Genomic DNA, 24,693 nt, shown 5'->3' on the forward strand with positions numbered 1-24,693 from the left:
CTGCTTTTAAAATTTTCTTTCTGTCCTTTGTTTCAGCAATTTGACTGTGCCAAGCATTTGGTGTGCCTAGGTGTGGTTTTCTTTGCATTTTCCTGCTTGAGAGTTCCCTGAATTTCTTGAATCTCTGGGTTGACTTCTTTCCTTACTTTTGTAAAATTATCATCAATTATTTCCTCACCTGTTGCTTTTGTTCCGTTCTCATTTTCTCTCTCTTTCTGAGATTACAGTTACATGAATATGAGACGATTTGACTGTGTCCTACATGTTTCATACTCTCTTTTTTGTTCATCACATTATTTTCTCTGTGGTGGAGTTTGGATATTTTTTCTTGGCCTGTCTGCAAGTCAGTCAATTCTGTTTTCCTCTGGCCTATTCTGCTCTTAGAGTCTTCTGACAAGTTCTTAATTTCAGATATTGATTTTTCTGTTCTGGGAAATACACTTGGCTTTTAAAAAATTTTTTTTTGTTGAAAATTACATCATTTCATCCATTTTGTTCAACTTTGCATCTATGTCAGGTCCTTGCCTCCTAATGTCAGTGTCTGGGTTATCTTGAGTCTGCCGGATTGTCTGGTTTTCTCTTGATTATCTGTCTATCACATTATTTTGCTTCTTTGGATGTCTCTTAATATGTTTATTTTATGCCTAACATTATGTGTAAAAGAACAGTTAATTTATTTCAGATGATATTTTCTTCCAGAAAGGTTTGTTCTTTATTGTGTTAGACAGATAGCGTGAAGTGTTGGCTACCTCAGTCCAAATCAGAGATAAAGTCGATTCCTCCATCTACTGAGATTCTATCTTCTAAAACTGGGCAACTATGGGAAATCGACCCTGCCCTTTTGGCCCAGCCTCCCTATCTTTCTTCAGTGCCCCATCACTAAGCAGATGTACTATTAGATGTCCTGGCCACATATTCGGAGCTATTCTAGATTCCAGTCTGTCATTCCAGCCCATGCAGACATCTATAAAGCACCCGAGTTTTTGGTTTCCTTTAGTGAGCTCAATCCTCACTTGTACCCAAACTCTGCAGATGCCCTCATGCAAGAAAATGCCAGTGATCTCAGCTCACCTTGGAAGTGCTCTTCCATCTCTGGACTTTTACTTCATCCAGTCCTCAGTTGCTTCCAGACCTTTCTATGTTAGTCTAGTTTTTGGAGGAAAAACAATGGCTTGCTCCTGTCTGGTATCTTACTTTAGTAAAATAAAAGTGAAAGTCAGGAGTTTATCTTTGCAGAAAGAAAGGCAGATAATTTTAAGGGTGCTTATTGATATAAGCATAGTGATATTCTGAATATTTTTATCTGTGTTGCATACTAATATTTTTTTCCTTCTGATATGAGCCTGTCTATCAAAATATACTCTAGGCCAAGGGTCGACAAACTGTGGTCCACAGACCAAATCCGACTCAGTTCCTTTTTTTGTATGGCCTGTGAACTAAGAATGGTTCTTACATTTTTAAAATACATACATACGTACATACATAAATAGCTATATAAATAAATAAATAAAAGGAGAAAAATATTTTGTGACACATGAAAATTGTATGAAATTCAAATTTCAATATCCAGAAATTACAATCGGATTGTAATACAACCACATTCATCTGTTTTTGTGTTGTCTATGGCTGCTTTCATGCTAACAGATGAGTAATTGCAACAGAGATCTTATGGCCCACAAAGTATAAAATATCTATTATCTGTCCCTTTACAGAAAAAAAATTTGCCTATTCCTGTCTTAGATCATAGACTCAGGAATTTTTCATTTCTCATTTCTAAGGGAAATTGAACAAAAGACTGAAACCTTCTTATTCCATAAGTTCTTTGAATTTTGAGTTATTTAAATACTAGCATTTTAGAGTTGGAAGGAACCTCAGAGATAATCTCCTTTATCTCTTTATTTTGCAAATGAAGAAACAGATTTAGAGTCAGAGAAGTTTTAAATTAAATTATGGCTAATTTTTGTTTCGTTAGAAAATAGACTCAGTAATAAGCTGATATAGAAACTAATGATCTATATCACAGAACAACTTGCAAAATTCATTTGTTCTTATTGCAGAAGTATTTGGTTTTACTAAACAGTGGTAGCTATTAAGAGAATTTCTTCTTTGGAATTTTTAAAGTAAATATTTTAAAATAAATATTTAGAGCATGTTAATAACCTTTGCCTTTCATTACCACCCAAAATTCTTTCAAATCTCATGGGTATGAGGTTTTTTTTTATGAGAAGACTAAAAATCTTCTAGGACCAATTCCAGACATTCTTCACTAAGCTCCTATTGATTTAGGATTTAAAGTCCTAAATCATCAGAAATTCCACGGTGAAATGTTAATGTGTAAGACTTGTTTCTAGTTATCTCTCCATCCTCAGATACCATGAAAAGTTTATTTAAGCTTAGTTCTGAAATGCAGTCATATAGTGGGATGTTATATTACTAAAAAATAGCATTTTTATTTTCTAATGTTGAATACAGATTTTCTACATATAATTTTTAGCTTATTACTAGCTCTTTTGGATAACCCTCTACTTCTAAAACAAGCCAAATCAACAAAAAACACAGTAAAATCAATTTGTGGGGATTTGGGGAAAGCTGATTTTTCAACTGATCTATATGCAGGATTTGGTGGGTCCAGCTTCATTAAAATTGTGCCAAATTAAATTAATTTTAATTAAATTTTAATTAAACTAATTAAATGCCAAATGCATAAAAAGAAATATTTTAGGAATATGTATAAAGTCATTTGAACTTTAAGAAGGTCTGTTAAACAAAACAGACAAAAGTATTGGTATATGCTTTGGAAAATTTAAGTCCGTGATAAGTAGCCTTCAGGAAATTCATCTTAATTTATATTTATATATTCTGTTTCTCTGAAGATTGGTTTTGAATGAACCTTCATGCTTTTCTGAGTTGTATAGAAAGGGCTAACCTTTTAGCATTTACATATTCCTTTTGCTCAAATAACTGATTTCACTTAAGTAAACTTTAGTGTAAAGGAAAGTTGGTGTCCTAAACCACACATGAAAAATACTCATTGCTTTTCATCAACTTGTTTATTCACCTGATATTTCTTGAACATCCATGATGTGTCAGGCACTGACGCAGGTGCTGAAAGGGAAAATGTTGAAATAAATATTTTTTGCTCATAGTTGAATAGATTGTGTGAGGAGGTATATCTGTTCATGTGTAGCATTTGATACTATTACTCTCTTTCTCTTTTCTTTTGTAGCATGCTATCTTGGGGAAATCCCGTCTACATACATGATTTTCATTACCTCCTTTGCACCAAAATCTGAGTAAAATACTCCCATGGATAATTCCTTAATGGACATTTCTGGCTGGATATCCTTTAAATGTATTGATGTATCTATGGGTCCATCCTTGGCCCTCTGCTTATTTTCCTCTCTAAGTAAGGCTGGTAGCTATAGCTCTGAACTTCCTTCTTTTCTCCCTGTCCTCTCTCCTTCCTCCCATTTTCTCTGTCTCTCAAAGTACTGTTGAGTACTTTGTTTCAGGTACTTTTCTGAGCACAGAGGCTGGAGCAGTGAACAAGAACGATATGGCCTCTGCATTCTTGGAGCTTACAGCTTGGTGAGAGTGATGCATTAAACAAGTAATTCCAAACATACAGTTGTAGGTTACACAATGAGACACAAGTATAAGATGAAATGAGAATGGATGTTAGGGAAACTAGCCTAGTCTGGGACACTCCTGAGTAAGTGACACTTATACTGGGACCTCAAAGATGAATAGGGGTTAGCAAGAGATGTGGGATAGGATTCCAGGAAGAGGGAGAAAAAGCCCCTAAGAGAAAGCCACTAAGGAGCTCATTAGCAGGTTCAAACAACTGAATGAATAGTCCTTGTGGCTGGAATGTGATGAACAAGTTGGAGAAGGATGCAAAACGAGGTGGGAGAGACTGGTGGAGGTCAGATCTTGGTGGAGGATCTTTTAAACCACGTCAGTGCTTTTGGTCTTTATCTAAGAGAATTGAGAATATATTAATAGAGTTTGTAGTGGGAGAATTACCTATTCATTTGTTTTTTTTAAAAAGTTGACTTGAGTGCTTATATGAAAAATGGATTGAAGGGGGCAGACGTGGATGTGCAGAAATGAAGCTTTTTTATGAAGCTTTCGCAGTGGTCCAGGCAGGAGGTAGGGGTTACTTACATTGTTAGCATATCAGCAGTAGAGGTGATGTAGATAGATTCAAGAACTGTTTACGAGATATAGTTGATAAGATTTTGTGATTATTTCAGTTTAAAGTATGAAGCTGAAGGCAGTGTCAAGGATAAATTTTTCATATGCTAGTGTCTTGAAGTCAAACATTTTCAAAATCGAACTCATTTTTTCCTTTTGCAAACTAATTCTTCCCCTTGACTTCTCTGTTTTGTGAATGACATCCCTACCTCAAGTGACCTAGCCTTGCGACCTTTTTATTTGGTCACAGCTTCCACTACATTAGTTACCAAGTGTTAAGGACCTGACCTCGGTAGCATCTAGAGTCTCTCCCTTCTCCTCCTCCTCATCTCCTTCCCTTTTCCTCTTCTTCCTCCTCCTCCTCTTCACCTTTTGTCTTTGTTATAGCAGTAGCATCCTTTTGCTGGATCATTAAACTATGCTTTTCATTCAGGTCTCTGAGCTCCTGAGGAAAAGAACTGTCCTTTTCATCTTATGTCTTTAGTACCTAGCAGTGTGCACTTCAGCAGGGTAGATGTAAAAAAATATTAAATGAGATGAAAATACATTTTCCTTGATTTGGGTTTCTTCCATTAATTCTTATTCTTTGCCACATTAAAAATTTCTTTTCTCAAAGTCATTCAGGGGCTTCTTTTGCTTAAAGAATAATTTGGTCTTAGGGCTGTGATGTTATGAAAAACTGGCTGCTGGATATGAGAAGTGTATGAGTTTGGGTTTTCCTGTAGTAATTTAGTAAAAATGGACTCCTGACCCTTTTTGCACTGTAGCCCTCACTACTACAAAGAGCAGATTTTTCTGGGAAGGGAACATAACTGGTATTTATTAGCAGCCCCACTGTTGAATAAAGTTTTAAAAATTTCATTTGATGCCTTTTTACAATTTTTAAATTTTATAAAAGTATTTGCAGAATTCACATTTAAAAAATAATTTAATGTGTATTTCTTAGCTATCCAGTATTTTGCTGTCATGTCAATAGCTATATTGTATGTTAGTACCTTATATGTACATCTAGAGTATATTGTTTCATAGAAGGTTTATACAAGAATTATTCATCTATTTTGGAAATACCTATTTTTAATAGCTTTATATGTTCTAAAATATGAACTTCCATAATTCTTTTATTCTACTTTTTTTTTTTTTACATTTTTAGGAATAAGAAAATTTTAAATAAGAAGAAGTTGAAAAGAAAACAGAAGAGCAAATCAAAAGTGAAGACAAGAAGCAAGGTAAAACTGTTAGCAATTTATAGGGAATAAGGACTTTTTTATTAATTTGAATAAAAATGCCAAAATTAAAAAGGTAATTTTAATTTTGGTAAGAGGTAAGAGGTACAAACTACTATATAAAATAAACAAGCTGCAAGGATAATATAGTACAATACAGGGAATATAGCCAATATTTTATAATAACTATAAATGGAATATAACCTTTAAAAATTGTGAATCACTGTGTTGTATACCTGAAACTTGTATAATATTGTACATCAACTATACCTCAATAAAAAAAATAAGGTATGAGTGTAATTAGCAAACCATTTTATTTCTGTGTGCTGAAGTAATTTTAAAAAACCCCTTATTATTTGGTCACACTGTTTAGTTTCATCTTTTTGGCATTTTTTTGACCAGCAACCTGGAAGTTATTATCTGGGTGCTGAAAATTATTTATTATTTATTCTTGTTTTCTTTGATCAGTTCTTTGGGGGAAGATATCCATTTCTCTTCTCTTTTTTCACTCTGACTACATGTACTGGAAATTGAGTAAAATTGGCTTGTGAGTTGGGACTTGGATTTGGGTTTGTCTCATACCTATGCATACATTATGAATTAGAGAGTATTCTAATTGGTGCGTCTGTAGACTTTTGACTGTTCTCAGCTTCTTTAGACTGTTGGTGGCTGTACAAAAAAAAAAGGCAATAGAGAATATTTGAATTAGATGGTACCTTAGAGATCAAGGATCTGTTCTTCTACCCAGTGCAGATATCTTCTCTATAAAATCCATCTAGTTTTTTCTTAAACATTTTCAGGGACCAGATACTGCTTTTTGTAAAAGAATCTCTTTTCTAATGAACAGTAGTAAGAAGCTTAGACAGGAGGAAGAGAGCAATCATACTTGTGATTTCTGAAGAGCTCCACTTTTGGTTATAGAAACAGTCACTTAGCTTGGGTTGTATATCATATTTAAGTTCTAGAGACAATTGTTTCCTGCACTTTTTAATGAGTATTTTTGCTCTTGTAACTGAGAGAAATTTACTTTAAAGTAGTGAACCAAAAATAGAAGGATGAGGGATGGAATTGATCAGTTGGACCCGGGGATTATAATAATGTCATCAAATCTTCTTGCTTCTCTTTTCCTCTGAGTGTGGGTTTATTGACTGTGGCTGAGGACTAAGGCTGCTGGCAGCTCCAGCTTTATTTTCTTTAAGCAAAAGGCGATTTCTTCTCCTAGTTGTGGCAGAAAATCTTGGATAGGGTTTTTGATTGACCTGCATCATTCACTTTGACCTGGAAGATGGGGTACTTTGATTGGTTAGGCTGAGTTTTGTTTGTAACCTTGTGATGGACTATAGATGAGCACCTTGATTAGCAGGCTGTGTGGAATGGCAAGGGTGGTTGCCCTAAGGGAAATGTTGCTAGGTGGGCAGATAAATAATATATGTTCACTATATCACATCTTACTACTGTTTTTGGGACAGAAGAGGGAAGTGGAAAGCATTCTTACTATACTTAGTATGTGAAAACCTTTAACAAGTAAATAGTCATTCAGATTTACAACTTCTACCCATTTTCCACTTTTTGGTGCTGTGTGAAGAGTTGGAATATGGGAATATTGAAAATCTTTTAAAGCCCTTTTTAAGGTTTCATTTGTTGATTTTCCTAAAAGTGGTGGCATGTGATATCCAGGAAGATATGGGAAGTCAAGCTCTTTCTTCTACTTCAATTCTGTCTCTAACTAGCTTTGCTCCCTTCATAATTCATCTTTCTTCCGTTGGCCTTCAGGTTTAATATCTGCTTTTTTAGGAGCAGCTTGTGATAAGAGTGATATAAAAAAACTTCATTTACACCTCAGACTTCAATTGCACACTGACTCTGTGCAGGCCTTGTGCTCGGTATTTGGGATGCAAAGATGAATAAGAAACATTTACTGCTCATAAAATGGTGGTGTTAGTCTCTTTGCCCTCTATTACTGTTTTTGGAGTATTTTTTATCCACTCTCTTTTTATAAAAGTTATTTTTAAAATGCCATTTAGCTATACTTCTTCATCTCCTTCTTTATTGCTGTCATTGACCCCTCTATTTCTCCATTAGCCATCCCCTTCATTTACTTTCCTTCTTATCCAGTATAGATACTACAGTATTTTTAGAAAAATTCTTGCTTAATCTACTGTATTAGTTCTTTATGGCTGCTGTAACAAATTACACAAACTTTATGGTGGCTTAAAACAATACAAATTATCTTATGGTTCTAGAAGTCTGAAGTCTAAAATGGATCTCACTGGGCTAAAATCAAAGTGTCAGCAAGGCTGTATTCTTCCTGGAGGCTCTAGAAGAGAATTCATTGTCTTGCCTTGTCTGGCTTCTAGAGCCTGCCTGCATTCCTTGGGTTGTGCTTCCTTCCATCTTGCCACCCTCTCCCATTTATAAGGACCCTTGGGATTACATTGGGCCTACCTAGATAATCCATAATAATCCCCCATCTCAAAATTCTTAATTTAATCATATCTGCAGGCTCCCTTTTGCCATGTAAGGTGACATGTACTCAGGTTCTAGGGATTAGGGGGTAGATATTTTTGGATGCCATTATTCTGCCTACCACATCTTCCTTTCCCTCATGTACATTTGTTGGATTTATCTGACAAAACTCAGTCCTGTACAAATCCAGCCATCTTTCCCTCTTTCCCTGCAGGTGAGTACCATGTACTGCTAAAAGGAGTTAAACAAGAGTTTATTGATACCAGTACAGTTTTATGATTACCAGTATCAAATGGACCATCCATAGCCAGACTGTCTTCTTGTTATTTCTGGTCAGATAGTTCTTCCGTTTTTCCTGTGGCTATTTCAGACCTTTGCCACTCTCCTCAAACTTCTGATAAATTCTGCTCTCCAGCAAATGACTTCACTTCCTTATAAGAGAAGTCAAATCCATTACACAGGAAACTTCCTCAGCATCCTGCTACCAAATGTATCTGTCTTAGATCAGGTTCCTTAATAGTAGAACCTGAGACAGGGATATAAAGTGTACAATTCAGTGAGTTTTGAAAGACACATCAAGGTTTAGAAATTTTCCATCATCCCCAAGGCTTTCCTCATCCTCTGCTGCATTCCATCCCTCCTTACAGCCCTAGCTCTACACAACCACAGGTATACTTTCTGTCATTATAGATTATTTTTCATTTTCTAGAATTTCATATAAATGAGATCATACTGGGTATACTCTTTATCTGGCTTCTTTCCCTCAGCATAATGATTTTGAGTTGTGTTGATATAGTTGTATATATTAATAGTCTTTCCTTTTTTTTTTTCTGATTAGTATCCCATTGTTTGGATATATCCCAATTTGTTAATCTATTCATCTGTTGATGGACATTTTGGTGTTGTTTCCAGTTTCTGTCCCTTGCAAATAAAACAGCTATGAACAATTTGTGTACTAGTCTTTGTGTGGGTATAAGTTTTTGTTTTTTGGGGAGGGTAAATACCTAGGAGTGGGATGATTAAGTGATGTTTTCTTCGATGATTTGCTAGAAGGACTCATAAGACTCGAAAGCAATTTATACTAATGGCTAAGATTTATTACAACAAAAAGTACAGAGTAAACAGCAGGAAAAATAAATGTGTTGGTGGTTAGGGAGTAATGGCCTAGGCCTTCTGGCCCTTCGTTGTGTGAGCACGCAGGACATGCTTTCTCGCTGGGGGTGAGCTGCAGGAATATCTGTGGAACGTTTCTGTCCAGGGAAGCCCATTTGAGTCTTAGGATCTGAGACTTTTATGGGGATCTGGTTACATAGACACATCCTGATATGCAGCCAGCCATAGCAAGTGAAACTTGGGTTCACATCGTCAGTCATGATGTTTCTGCAAAGCAGTTGGACAAGCCAGTGGGTATGGTTGCTCTAGGAGTATGTAACAAAATCATCGATACCTAATATAAAGGAAACTCTAAAGACCACATTCCTAAGTACTGGCCAGGGGGCAGTGATGGTTCCCTTGGAGAAATACAAGGCGTAAGCAGTGTTAACTCAGTGTTAACTCTTCTTCACAGGTGGCATAGTAGATGAATGTTTAGCTTTTTGAGAAACTGAAAACTGTTTCCAAAGTGATTATTCCATTTTACTGTTCCACCAGTAGTGTATGAGAAGTCCAGTTGCTTCACATCTGTACAAACACATGATCTTGTTAGCTTTTCAAATTTTAGTCATTCTTTTTTTTTTTTAATACATTAATTTTATTCTTTTGTAAAAGAAAGGGGCATTTAGAATCATAGATGAAAATGAATGATTTTAAAGCAGTTAAAATTATTTCCTAGGGAATAATTATGGTCAAAGTTTGTATGCTAGGAAAAAAAAATACTCCTGAAAAGATATCCCTGTTTTTCACTCTGTAAGAGTGTTACACGAAATTTTAGTCATTCTGATAAGTATATAGGGGTATCTCACTGGTGTTTTACTGTGCTTTTCTCTCATGACTAATGTTGTGAGCATCATAATCATCGTGTGATGTGCCTTTCACCAATTATGTCTTTTTATTGTGAAATCTCTTCAACTTGTCTCCACTTTTTATAATTGTCTTCTTATTGAATTCTCAGAGTACTTTATATATTTTAGATGAAAGTACTTTGTCAGCTGTGTTGCAAATAATTTCTCCTCTTCTATGGTTTGCCTTTTTTGTTTTTGTAGAGTGCTTTATAAGAGCAAAGGTGTTTAAGTTTTATAAATTTAACGAATTGATTTTTTTTTTATGATTCATGTGTTGTTAAGTCTTTGTCTACCCCTTTGTCGCAAAGATTTTCTTCTATATTTTCTTCTACAGATTTTATAGTTTTAGCTGTTACTTGTAGGTCTGTGATCCATTTCAAGTTAATTTTTGTGTATGGTATGAGATAAAGGTTGATGTTCATTTGTTCACATGTTGGTATTCAGTTGATCCAGTATCATTTCTTAAAAAGACATCTTTTTCCATTGAATTATCCTGGCATCTTTGTAAAAAATCAAGTGACTATATTTGTTTAAGCCGATTTCTGGAATTTATTTTGTTTAATTAATCTATATGTTTACCTTTATACCAGTACTGTACTGTCTTCATTACAGTGGTTTTGAAATAGGTCATATGTTTTTAACTGTGGTCTTTTTAAAAAAAAATGCTATAGTTAATTTAGGTTCTTTACGTTTCTATATATAAATTTTAGAATCAACTTGTAAATTTCCATTTTTAAAAAGCCTCTGGAATTTTTATTGGGATTGCACTGAATATAGGTTTGGGGAAGAATTGCCATTTTAATGATATGGAATCTTCTCATTGATGAACATGGTCTCTCTCTCCATTTATTTGTCTTCTTTAATTTCTCTCAGCAACATTATTTTGGTTATCAGTGAACAGAGATTGTACATAATTTTATTAAATTTAACTAATAATTATATATTTTCGATGTTATTGTGAATGCTATTATTTAAAAATTTTGTTTTAATTTTGAGATTGTAATGTGCATGCAGTTGTAGGAAATAATACAGAGAGATCCTGTGTACGCTTTACCCATTTTCTCCCATTGGTAAGGTATAGCGTAACTATAGTAAATATCACTACTAGGAAATCAACATTGATACAACCTACAGATCTTAGTTAGATTTCACCAGTTTTACATGCACTCATTTGTTTGTGTGTATTTAGTTTTATGCAGTTTTATCATGTGTGGATCTTTGTGACCATTACTACAGTGAAGGTGTAGAACAGTTCCATCAGAAGGATCCACTGCACTACTTTTATATAAATGAACACATCTCCAAACCTCACCCTCTCCCTAGCCTCTGAGAACCACAAATCTGTTCTCCATCTCTGCAATTTGTCATTTCAAGAATGTTATATAAAGGGACTCATGCAGTATGTAACCTTTTGGAATTGGCTCTTTTCCACTTAGCATAATTTCCTTGAGATACATCCAAGTTGTTGCATATACCAAGTTTGCACCTTTTATTGCTGAGTAAGCATTCCATGGCATGGATATACCACAGTTTGCTTAACCCTTCATTCATTACATGACATCTGAGTTGTTTCCAGTTTTGATTATTTTGAATAAAGCTTCTATGAACGTTCATGTGCTGCTGATGTGTGAACATAAGTTTTCATTTCTCTGGTATAAATGCCTAAGAGTGCAATTGCTGGATTATACTATAAGTACATGTTTAATTTTCTAAGAAAAAGCTGTACTTTTTCTAGTCTCTGTATCATTTTACATTCCCATCAGCAATGTATGAGAGATCCAGTTTCTCCACATCTTCACCAGTATTTTTTGGTGTCACTATTTTTCACTCTAGCCTTTCTGATAGGTGTGTACTAATCTCATTTTATTTTAATTTGTATTTCCCTAATGGCTCATGTTATTGAACTTTTTTTAATGTGCTTATCTGCCTTCTGTATATCTTCAGTGACATGTCTGTTCATGTCTTTTGCCCATTTTCTAATTGGGCTGCTTGCTTGTTTGTTTTCTACTCTCTGAGTTTTGAGAATTCTTTATATATGCTGGATGCTAGTCATTTGTCAGATACGTGGTTTGCAAACATTTTCTCCCAGTCTGTAACTTTACTGCTACTAGTTTTAAAACTACATATTTTAATTGTTTACTCCTAGGATATAGATACATTATTCATTTTTATAGATTTATTTGGTACCCTGTGACTTTGCTAAATCCACACATTATTACTAGTGACTTTTTTTTTGCAGACTTAAGATTCTTTTTTATGTCTCCTACAAATAAACACATTTGATTTCTAGGAGATAATTTTTTCTTTCTAACTATACCTTTTATTTCTTTTTCTTGGGTTACTGCATTGGATAGCATATCTAGCACAATGTTGAGTCTGATTGCTGAGAGTAGATATCTTTCCCTTGTTTGCAATCTAAGGTGAAGGCATTCAATCTTTTACTGTGTTAGCTGTGTGTTTTTCATACGTATGCTTAATCCAGTTTTGGAATTCTCTTCTGTTCCTAATTTACTTAGGCTTTTGTCATGAATGGGTATTTGATTTTTGTCAAATGCTTCTTCCATGTTTATTTGCAGTGTCTTATTTTTTTTTCTCTTACTTTTGTTGGTGTGGATTTTGGATTGCTTTTCCAGTGTTGTACATCCTTGTTTTTGAGTTGATCATGATGTATCATCTTTTTAAGAGTATATTGTTGGATTTGAATTATTAATATTTGTTTGCTTTTAATATCTCTGGAAGACATATTTACATGTTATATGTCAGTTAACTTTAGTATACTTTGATTTAACAAGAAGTACTCCATTTTTTTCCTAATTATTTATGGAAGAAGGGTAGAATTTTGAGACTAAGTGTTCTTGGTACTCAAAGTGTCATTTTATTTATCTTGGATACTTCTTGGACATACTCTAATTGTTGGAATTTGCATTTGTAGACTATCTTAAACTAGTTCTGTATATTTATTATGTAAATGTTGATCTCAAAAATGTGGTTGGAGTCTGATGAATAAAATGCTGGACCAAAATAGAAATTGAGTATTTAGTTGTTTTTTGTTTGTTTGTTTGTTTGGCTGCGTTGGGTCTTCATTGCTGTGCACGGGCTTTTTCTAGCTGCGGCGAGTGGGGGCTACTCTTCTTTGCGGTGTACAGCTTCTCATTGCGGTGGCTTCTCTTGTTGTGGAGCACAGGCCCTAGGCGTGTGGGCTTCAGTAGTTGCAGCACGCAGGCCCTAGAGTACTTGGGCTTCAGTAGTTGTGGTGCACGGGCTTAATTGCTCCGCAGCATGTGGCATCTTCCCGGACCAGGGATTGAACCCGTGTCCCCTGCCTTGGCAGGCGGATTCTTAACCACTGCGCCACCAGGGAAGTCCCGAGCATTGAGTTTTAACACTTAAAGTACCAAACATGTGATTTGTAGTACTTATTAAGACAGATAGCTAAGAGAGAGCTTTCAGAAAGCATATGCCCATAGTCTGTAGTTTTCTTAGCATTACCATTATTTGAATGAGAATGAAATTAGAATTGACTAAAGTTAAGGGTTTAGTTTTTTTTTTTCTTTTTTAGTCCTAATTTCTGCTTAAGGCCCTATATCTACTTTTGAAAGAAATCAAAATGTAATTCAACATTTGTAGTAGGCCTTTGAGACTCTGCAGTACATCTGGTGTCCCTTAGAAAAGCAACAAATGAATATCCTTTGAATCCAGCAGTTAAGCTTTGTTGGCTCTTTTCCTATTGTGGGGTAAAAGGGTAGTCCTGATGAGTTCTTTGCTGGTGTCTTTCCAGCCCTTATCAGGTTGGTTATTGCTGTGTCACCTATGTGACTTCTACAAATCATCTAGCCTAATATTTAATTTTTTTAAAAAAATGAGAATTGATGATGATGGAAAGGAATATAAAATTGAAATATTATATCCTGTATTTCAGTCTGAAAACTTGGAGAATACAGTAATCATACCAGATATCAAACTACATAGCAATCCTTCGGCGTTTAATATTTATTGCAATGTACGCCATTGCGTTCTGGAATGGCAGAAAAAGGAAACATCGTTGGCAGCTGCATCTAAGAACTCTGTGCAGAGTGGAGAATCAGATAGTGATGAAGAGGAGGAATCCAAAGAGCCCCCTATCAAGCTTCCAAAGGTAAGTCACTAAGATCCACTTAGATGCATAACCTACAGGTGTTTGGGCTTTAATACATATGTTTGCATTGCTAAAATGCCTTGCTTTTAATAAAATTGCACACTGAAAATAACAGAGCCTGTGGGTAAAAATAGGTTTGAGCTAGATCAGGAAAACTGTATGCAACTTTATAATTGGAGTGCTAACAAAGTCAATAATTGGTACCTCAGTGGGGAGTATTTGGAAAGCCCAGGCAGGGAGCTCAGTGGCTTGGAGTGTGTTACAGGGGCTGTTAAAAATGTACAAAAGCAGTAGAGGGGAAATGGTGGCTTGCGGGCACTGAGCCATTGCAGATGGAAGTGGAACTCTGAGCCAGTGAGCTGCTATTAAGGTGGGCACAAGAGGAAGTGCAAATTACTACAAGCCAAGAGCCACGAAAAGCTGGGGGCACATCCCTCCCTCTGGGTACAGGTATACATTTTAATTTTTCTTGAAATAGAGCTAGAAATGCTCCTGGTTGTGCAGCAGCTGAGCTGAGAGCTTTTGCCTTTTCTGTCTAAGGTTAATTGTACTCTTGGCTACCCTGGCTCCCTTTGCCTAGGAATAAAATTACATATGAACCAGTAAAACTTCTGCATTGTTCTGATATCACTCCCATATTTACCAGAGGCATATAATCTCATTGGTGTTATAGAAACATGTATTGAAGTAGAACAAACTGTTCTTAAGGTACTCTGTTCTATATAAGCATTAGTATATTTCAAGACTATAATGTTACTTTATATATGTATTTTTCTATATAGTATGTGTAGTTAGTATTTCTAACAAAAGAATGGGTAAAAATATAAACATTTAAAAATGGTACCTTTATCATAAATGATTTATGCATTTGTTTTTTTCTAAATACAGACATTTTGAAATGATTTCCTTTATCATAAATGATTCGTGTATATTGTCTTTTTACTAAATGGATACCTTAAAATTGTGCCTTGAAAACTTCTTTATATGCATACATAATATATCATGTAAATACTACTTTACTACTTGGAAATAGCAGCCAGATAGAGGCTGTGTTCCTGATCTGATTTATTTTGTACATTTCATGGTGGCTCTTCATAAGTTCACCACTGTCCTTTATCATTACTGTGAGGTTCTTCTCACCTTATTCTCAGCAGTTGACTTGCTTCCTGTTTCATAGAGTAGTAGAGGTTTTGTGAAGTTCCTCAGCCTCTTAATCAGCCACCTTCAAATGTCCTTATCTCCTCTTGGGACCCTTTTCCCCTTGGTCGTTTTCTCTCCAGTGTCCTTAACTGTACCTTCTCTACTAGCTTCTTTCTTCAACTTAAAACAAACAGGCCCATCTTTTCCATATAAGTCTCTCCAGGTAAAGAGCATGGTCTCTAATTCTCATTTCTTTTGCTTAATTAGGGGAGGTTGAGGAAAAATACGTTGTTAAGTTAGGATATGGGGATATGAAGGAATCAAGTATACTTTTGTTATAAGAATTCCATTCTGTGTGTGGGTGAGTCCCACTGTACTATAGTAATCACTCAGCTTAGATTCAACATTAGGAAGGAAAATAAAGACCCAGAGAAACCTTTCACACAGGTATGCAGATTTTGAATAATAAACTATAGTCAATTTAAAAGATACTGCACAATCAAGAACAACTGATTCTTAGGCTGTTTTAAAACATCAGGATGAATGAGTATTAAAGAAATAAAATATCAGGCATTCTTAAGACAGTGAATTTTTAGCATGATTAACAGAGTTAAAAGATGCAGAGTCAAAAAGGGATCTTTAAAAGAAAAGTAGAAGAAAAGCAAATAGCTCAAGTAATTAATATTGAGTTTTCCATCAAGTACTGACCTGTCAGGAAACAGGGTATAGTGATGAATATGGGAAGTAGAGTCAAACTGCCTGAGTTCAAACACTTGCCATTAAAAATACTAGCTGTGTGATGCTGCGAAAGTTGTTTGACCTCTCTCTGCCTCAGTTTTGTCATCTATGAAATGGGGATAATGCCTATCTCGTAGGTAGTAGTGAGGATTCAGAGTTAATAAACGCACGTGTGCTCAATAAATGATAGCTGTAGTTCTAAGTATCAGGTGCAAACAGGAAAATGTGTAGGTCCAAATGAATTTCATTAGTTTTCAGGGAACTCATCAATTTATTAAGAAATACTTCATATCCAAGGAAATGAAACCTCTAGACAATCAGTGAGATCAGAGATTCACATGCCTTTATGCAGAGGTAGTCAGAATGCCATGGGTGGGGGCAGGGCAGGGAGTGAAACTTTCAGGTCTTAGGCAGCAGTTTGCAGGGCACGAAAGAAGAGATGAAGTCTTTAGGGTTTGAGGTGATGGGAGCGTGAGGGCAGGTGAGAAATGTTGACTGTTTCTTTTCCTTTTGACCATTTCTGTGCCTCTGCTCCAGATGCTCTTTCATGTCAGTTCCTCCCTTTTCTTTGTTGTTTCTCTCTTGCTCCTCCTGAATGTGTGGCTGTCACTTTCCTTTTTCTTGCAGATGTTTCTTTCTCTCCTGCTTCTTTTTTCTTTCACATAATGAAGACAGTTTTTATTTGTTGTCAAGGTATCATTTTGATGCAATTCTGTGTTTTCCCTTCTTGACTTTTAAAAGTTAGTTAAATTGTTTTTGACTCTGATGTAGACCTTGCTTGTCAGATTTTTTTGCTTTTTGTTTTTTGCATATCAGTAATCATTTAAAATAGTACTTTCTTACCCCCACCTGCTTAAAAGTATACCTTTCTTACCAAAAACAGTTTTTACCCAGCTCAAACTGCCTTTCAGTATCTGATTTCCAGATCTTCTAAAGTGCTCCAAATTTCATAGCTACTTAATTTTTTAATAGTAATATTTAGGATTCATACTTCCCATCCAAACTTATTTGAGGCTAGTCATGCCTCATATTTTGTTAAAAGATGTGGATGTACACAGATTCATTTATATACTTCTTAATTCAGTAAATTCAGTTTATAGCAGGCATTCTATTAGGCCCTGAGAACAAAATGATGAGACACGATCCCCACCCTAAAGAAAGTTATGTCTAGCAGGCATGTCCAGTGCCCTAAGGATTGATAGGGGTGTGCAAGGTGTAGTGGAGCCCGGTGGAGTAAGGATGCAGCACTGACTGAAGATGCACCTGCAGGCAGGGAGAATGGCATCGTTGCAAAAGCACAAGCGGTCAGCTTTGGCTAGAGTGGACTGGCTGAATAGGGCAAGAGTAGAGAACAGGATCATGGGCCTTAAATGTCATGCAACCATTTTCAGATTTTGTCTTGTAAATTGGAAATATGAAAGATTTTAAGCAAAAGACTATGATCAGACTTGTATTTTATTAAAGTTACTCAGGTGCTGGAAAGGCAGATCCACTAGAGGGTGGGGAGACTAGAGCAGAGGGACCAGTGAGGCAGTTACTGCAGTCGTCTCAAGTGTTCATGGGGGGTGCAACTAGGGTAGTAGCAGTGTTTGGCATAAAAGAAATATTAAGGAAGTAGAATTGTCAGGAATTGTTAATTAGTTGGTTATGAAGGCTGAAAGAGAAAGTAGAATGTAAACATATTTCTGAAGTTTCTAGGTGGTGATGCCATTTACTTAAAGAGGAAGAACTGGAGGAGAAACAGTGCTTTGTTGGAACGATGATTAAGTTTAGTTCTGGCCGTACTGAGTGTGAAGTAGCTGTGAGATGTCCGGTGCTCACTATGTAAGATTGAAGTTCAAAAGAAAGGTCCCAGCTAGGCATACAGTTTTGGGAGTTAGTGTGGTGACAGAAGTTGACACAAAATTCTGTTAGAGATGGAACAGTAGGTGGGATCAAGAACATTGTTTAAAAACTAAATTAGCTTTGAAAAGTTGTAAGAGCACTTTTTCCTCTGGGTGTGAAGAGAAGGGAAGAAGGTGGTAGAAGTCGTAGATAAATTTGTGTGTTAGAGGCTAGGAGGTTAGACATTTCACACCTGGATCTTCTGAGGAGCAGAATTCTTCTCCTCTTCCCCCCCACCTCCTCCTCTGCTGCGTCTGTTGCTGTTGCCTCTTCTTCCTCCCTTCTCTCACGCCTCTCTAGATTTTTATTTTTTATTATTTGTAAATGATGTCTCTACCAAATATTTACTTTAGAGAAGAAAATTTTAAAGACAGTATACTTCACTCTGTAGTAGTATGTAAATCTACTTCTGATTTCCTTTTGCGCTCGTGCAAATGTTTTCTGTAAGTCTTAGAACTGATACTAGGACTTTTTAATAGAAGATATAATTTCTAATGGCAAAGAGTTTATTAATATTAAATCTAAATATGATGTATCTAAACGCTTATGTTATTGTTTGTTAGTGAAATAATAATGCCACCTTTGGAAATACGTGATTCGAGGAGAGAAAAATAAAACCTCAAAAGACTCTTTTTTTCTTTTTTTTGGCCAAATATGTTTTTGCCTCACTTTTCTCAACAGTGACATTGGACTGGCTGTACCAGTTAATTATTTGGGTTTTGTGTTCCTTCAAGTATAACAGAGAGCTTTCAGGATTTAATTGTTTGAAAGCAACAATAAAGATAATATTCAGTAAATTTACAAAAGACTATTTTCTGAAGAGAAGTGGAAGACCGTGTTTTTGGTGGTTAGTTATAGTTTATCGTGGAACGTATAGAGTGCTTAGTGTGTTATCTTATTATAATGAACAATTCTATTTAGCAGTCAAACTTATTAATCATTTATTTTGCTATTTATAAAGGCAGTACATAATCAATGTAGATAATTTGAAAAAATAGAGAACATTTTTATAAAGAGGAAAAGAAAATTTTACATTAGAAGTTATTTCTAAAATCCTGTTAACCAAAAATACCCACTGTAAACATTTTTGTATATGCACATTAAAAATATATTTATTTCTGCACAAATGAAATCATATTGTATTTGCAGTACTATATTTTTTTTTGTCCTTGTACTCTTCCTTCCTAATATTGAGGGAGGAGGACATACAGTGTGTTCTCAGTGACTGTAAGACAGGCTTCAAAGTGTAAAGTGCAATTTCAAAGTTTGTACATACAGTAAAATACTCTCAGCCAAACCTCAGAAAAAAGTCTTAATTCACAACATGTTGTGCTCCTTTGCTCAGTGATTCAAAGCTAAATATGATTGGAAAACTTGAGGTTGATTTTTATTTTGTTGTATATTGAATACATATCACAGTTCTGGAAATGAATGTTTTCTCCCTTATTAAAAAAAAAAATCCACACCGAACTAAGATACAGATAATAAGCGAGAATCACAGTGGTTAACCTAGACAGATGGGTAATTCCTTGTCTTGATCGTTTTGACTAACGTTTTATGAGTGTTTTTCACGAAAGCCATCTAGTGCTCTGCTCCTGGGCAGCCCACCTGAGTTACCTGTTGTCATACATTTGTTATTATACCTTAAACTTATTAGAGAGACAGCTTGGGAATATGTTCAGTAAGTAGCCTTACTGCTTTTGGAAAGGTTCAATACTTTCTCTGTTGCTATAGGAATCTACTTATAAAAAGAAACCCTAGCCAAAAATGTCATCCGTGAAGAATCCTTTGAATTATGAAAAGTCATGATTGATAGTGGTAGAGTAAGCAATCTTCAAGACTGATGGATAGAGTAGTCTCCTACTGGCCTGAGAATAGAGCCCTACTTTTGTATTGTACTCAGGAGATCTTTGACTTCAGATTTGTTTCCTGTACGGACATAAACAGATGGAAATCTTGGACAGCATGTTTTTATTTTCTAGTCTGTTTCAGGAAAATAAACTATGTGAAATGGCAAGTTTTCATTTCCATTTAATTAATTGAAACTCTATACAGGCACTTCTGTAATCTTAGCTATAATCAAGTATTCTAGGATTTTAGATAACTTCTCTAAAGACAATCCTATTAGTTATTTTGACTTCTCAGTCATATCTGTATTCTTCAGAAACCTTGCAGATGGTAGTCAGAACTGCAACTGACTTGCCTGCAATTGATGTAACCCTTGTCGGACAAGTTGCAGTGGTTCTTAGCACACAGCTGAGAGAGTAAATAAATATTTGTTGTCTGCCTATCATGTGCAGGCAGTGGGATAGTCATGGGAGATATTAGTTAAGACATACTCTGTGTCCACAAGGAGATCCCAGTTTAGTTGGGAAAATGGAAACAAAAATAGTCAGTTACACTATAACATAATAAGTGCTATAAAAGAGGTCTGGACTGGGTAAGCATTATATATAAGATTCATTTACTCTGTTAGATTATAAACTCTTAGAGAACAAGGTCTAGTATAATATATCTCGTATCTCCTGTAGCAAGTTGTACAAAGTAAGTACTTAAAATGTTTATGTAATATATGAATTAATGTACAGATCTCAGCAGAGAGACTATCTTCTGTTTTGCTCAATAGGATTAATAATGCTTTGATGCATTTCTAGTAATTCATCTAGTTTTAACTTCTTCTGTTACTTACTTCTTCTCCAAATAATTTAACACTTCTTGAGAAGATCTTACACATTTCCTTTTTAAAATGTTGGCATTGACTGAGAAATGGAATTGCATTGTTTATTGTTCTGTCAGCCCTCTGAAGGTATTTCCTTATACGAGTTCATCACATTTGCTGTCTCAGTCTTTAGTTACAGATTTATCTATCTTTTGCTAGATACTGAGTTATATTTTTCTTGGTCCTGATGAGGAATAAGATAATTAAAGTAAAAATAGCCATGATATTTTAGCTAGGCAGTTTTTAATTCTTTTTGTGATAAATCCTACAAGAATAAGGAACACCATCTACAAATAATAATATGGTGATTGTGCCATATAGGAAAGGCTAAGATGAAAAGTTCCTTTTTTAATCTTTTCACCATATGTACTATATTGCCTTCTTTTCTGGTATAGGTAATAATTAACGTAACAGAAGAGCGCCAGTTTTGACTTGAGAACAGCCAAATGAACTTTGTAAATTAATAGTTTATTTTTTTCTGAGTGAATGCAGTCTAGTACCTAGTTCACTGTTAAACCATTTTCATGGTGTTTTATTATGGCTTCATTATCCTGAAACTACTTTTTAAGTAGTGCCACTATTTTTTAACCTTCTGTGTTACGAGATGATTTTCTAAATCTTGAAATTAAACACACTGGGTTTTATTCTTTTTTATGTGATGACTTTTTTGCCTTTAAAATATTGTACCATTACTCATTTGCTGTGGAAGTAAGCTGTACCGATTTTACTGCCTGAGAAGTGTTACTAGCTCACATGCTATAAAGTATAATTTTTTTTTTCATCTTAAATAGATCATTGAGGTTGGACTCTGTGAAGTTTTTGAATTGATCAAGGAGACGCGATTTTCTCATCCATCCCTGTGCCTCAGGAGTCTCCAAGCCCTGCTTAACGTGCTTCAGGGTCAGCAGCCAGAAGGCCTCCAGTCAGAGCCACCCGAGGTCCTAGGTAAGAGCTTAGGCACATTGAATGAAGCCTTTAAATGTAAAGAGCTTCTCTTATGGAGCACATACAGCAGCCTGTAATTCAGTCTCTGTTTGTTTATGATGCTGAAACAGCAGGGGTATAAATTTTAAGTTACTTTGCTGTGTTCCCCTGGTGTTATGATTTAAGAGTTATAGGTCGTGCACAGTCATTTCCTGATTATTATGATGGGGAAAAGCAAAATATAAATTCTTGGAACCCAGAAAAAATCCTCAAGCCTTATAGTCACTATGAACTTAAATCATTCTTAATAAACCTTTGGCCAAAATAGCTAACATCGACTTTGTCTAACTTTATGTTACTTTGGAGAGTTAAAAAAGTAGGAAAAGAGGGAACAAATACTACCAACCCAAAACAACACAATTAGTTTCTAAACAGAGAGGGCATTTCTTTTGTGTTCATGATAAATAAAAATTTATTTTTGTTAAAGATAAAGCTTTTGAATTAGTAGCAACTTCCATTGAGTAAAAATGTTTGCTTTTTGTAAAGTGCATTTGAATTTTATGAATGCCTGCCTTTCATGCCCGTGACCTAGGCTCAACACATAATCCTGTAAGCAGGATGGGGACTCTTAAGGAAGAGAAGTAGAGATGGAAGCTTAATTTTGAAGGCTAATTGCTTTTCTCTGATGCTAACTGGGGGCCTTCAAAGAGTCTAGTTTTCTAAATCTCAAGCATTAGCTTGTTTCAGTCATATATGTGGGTCCTAAGTGTGGAGTATCTGATTCAGTAGATTTGGGATGGGACCTGCGAATTTGCATTTGGAGTAAGTTTCTGGGTAATGCTGATGCTGATGCTGCTGGTCTGGGGACCACACTGCTGGTTTGGATTAGAGTTTGGTCCTTTTTCTCTACTTGGCTATTTGGATTATGTTAGACCCACATGTGAGAACCTAATTACATGGTTTTAATTTACATGTCAGATTGTTATTTTTTTGGTCATGTATTGTGATTAGTTTTTGTGTTCCATTTGTTTTGTTACTGCTTTGTTTTAGTCGGTGGGGGGAGAACTGGCCATGAAAATAAGCTGAGGATTTTTAAAAACAACAACAGCCCCCCAATCCACCATGTTATGAAATGCTACTACCAAATAAAGCTGCATATGTTAAGAAGCAGGCACCTTGTTTATTGTCACTGTAGCACCAGTGATCATATTGCTATTATGATGTACTACTTGACTTCATGGCATTTTATTGAAGATTTAATTAAATTAATTCATTTTATTTAAGAATATTTTGCTAGTTAACCTTAGCTCTGGTTTGTAAATTAGCAAATAATTGAAGTATTTAAAATATCCACTAAAACAGTATATCCTATATCTTACTTTGAACAACACGCTAATCCTCGCTTTCCTCCTAGATCTTCTGCCATTTTGTTGTCTTCTATCACTTGTTGTATACTTTCTCTTATATTCAGTTTATACATAAATACTCCCTCTCCTTTATTCTTTTCAAAATAGATCTTCTTAATACTGGGTTTTAAAATGATAATATGTGCTTTAGCTTAATCATCTTCTTTCTGTCAAAACTTAGGTCTCCTGATTAATTTGTTTTTATTTTCTTACTAACAGTTTCAAATGCTGCTATACTGTCTTTGGTCTCTCTTCTATCCTTCCAATGCTTACTTTTCTGATCTCTTCACTGCTTTGACTTATTTTTCTGTTCAGGCATTTATCAACACTTCATACTTTTTATTTTGTTTAATTGGCACAAAGGTGTAAGTAGTAATTTGGTTCTTTAAATCGAAATTTGTATTGAAATCTGTCTCTTTTTTCCTTTGATTTAATATCATAATTACATTAGTTACACTTTTTCCACATTGTTTTTTTTCATGTTACTCATGAAAATATATGTATATTTGTATCTCTTTTATTGTTGGGATAGCTTGATGATTATTATACATCAGACTTCTCTTTGCAGATGGATTTGATTTACAAATTGTCCAGTTTTTTAAAAAAATCCTTCCCTTATATCTATCTTTCTGTTCAGTTTAAGGTTAGAATATATGTTCTCAATTATTCACTTAAATGTAATAGCGCCTTCTATGTTCTGTGCTAAGAGTGTATAATATAGGGGTGATCAATATAAACATTGTTGCTGTTATTATGGAATTTAGCATCAGACAGTTGGACACATGTATGATTACAAATGTGAATAAATAGTATGGGGGAAAGAGGGAGTTCTGGGGTTTATAACAGGCTTCCCTGAAGATGTGACATATGAGATTTGAAGGATGAGTGAGAAGGAGTTAACTAAGTTTCCAGGCAGAAAGGAGAGCATGTAGTAAGGCTCTGAGGTAGGAAGGAGAATGACTGGAAAAAGGCTGTATGACTAGAGTGTGGAGAGTGAGGGGATGGAAAAGGCAGGGAGTAGATCATGTGGAGCTTGATAGGCCAGTTCAAGGAGGATGGTCATTGTTCTACGAGAAATTGAACATCACTGTCTCCTTATGGTTTTTAAAAAATTCTTTATAGTCTTATACTGTTTTCTTTAATTTGAATCTAACTTTTTTGATGGCAGGGACATTCTTTGTCTTTGTCAATGTACTGCCCCAACCTAGAATAGTTCCTGATGTACAGGAAGAATTCAGGAAATATTGGCTGAATAATTATAAGATGAATGGGCAGAAGGGTAATGATAGAGGAGGGATGGACAAACAAGAAAGATAGATGAAAGGGTAGAGGGAAGGTTAGATGGCATAAAGGAAAGACTGAAGGATATAGAGGGAAGTGAAGAAGGCAGGGAGAAAGGAAAGAAGGAAGAGGAGCAGGAGGGAATTAACAAAGGAGTGAGTGGATTTTAAATAGAAAACCAGATTTTTGGTTTAAAAATTCTCTTTGGCTATAAGGGTGCAAAAGTGTATGATAGGAGCTAATTTATGAACACCTTTTAGTAGTCTAATTAAGAGATGGTGATAGGTAGCATGGATTGGGGAGATGCTGATGAGATGCAAAAAAGTGGAGGAATTAATTAGGAAGTAAAATTGACAGGACTTAATTAGGGATTAGATATGGAAGATGGGGACTAGATAGAGGAAGCCTAGGTTTCTATGAGCTAACAAATAAAACACAGATGGCCTTTTAGTTTGCAGAGAATTACAGTACATCAATTCTCTCTCTTGCTTTCCTCCTTCCTTCCCCTTTCCCTCTCTCTCTTTCCACCTTTCTCAATTTTTCTGTTTCTCTCTTTTTCTGACTCTCTGTTTTTTTCTTT

At 35.3% G+C, this 24,693-nt stretch overlaps 1 protein-coding gene across 1 annotated transcript in view; it reads left to right on the top strand.

Annotated features, from left to right (window-relative positions):
* The window catches only part of MYCBP2 (MYC binding protein 2), a 268,376-nt gene that overhangs the window by 21,841 nt on the left and 221,842 nt on the right, over positions 1-24,693 (top strand). Inside the window, exons 2-4 of the mRNA XM_061171161.1 lie at positions 5,348-5,423; positions 13,806-14,021; positions 21,294-21,447. Coding sequence (XP_061027144.1) covers positions 5,348-5,423; positions 13,806-14,021; positions 21,294-21,447 — 446 coding nt within the window. The remainder of the gene's footprint in view (positions 1-5,347; positions 5,424-13,805; positions 14,022-21,293; positions 21,448-24,693) is intronic.

This window comes from Eubalaena glacialis, chromosome 16, assembly GCF_028564815.1.
Source record: "Eubalaena glacialis isolate mEubGla1 chromosome 16, mEubGla1.1.hap2.+ XY, whole genome shotgun sequence".
In the NCBI taxonomy this organism is placed as follows: Eukaryota; Metazoa; Chordata; class Mammalia; order Artiodactyla; family Balaenidae; genus Eubalaena; species Eubalaena glacialis.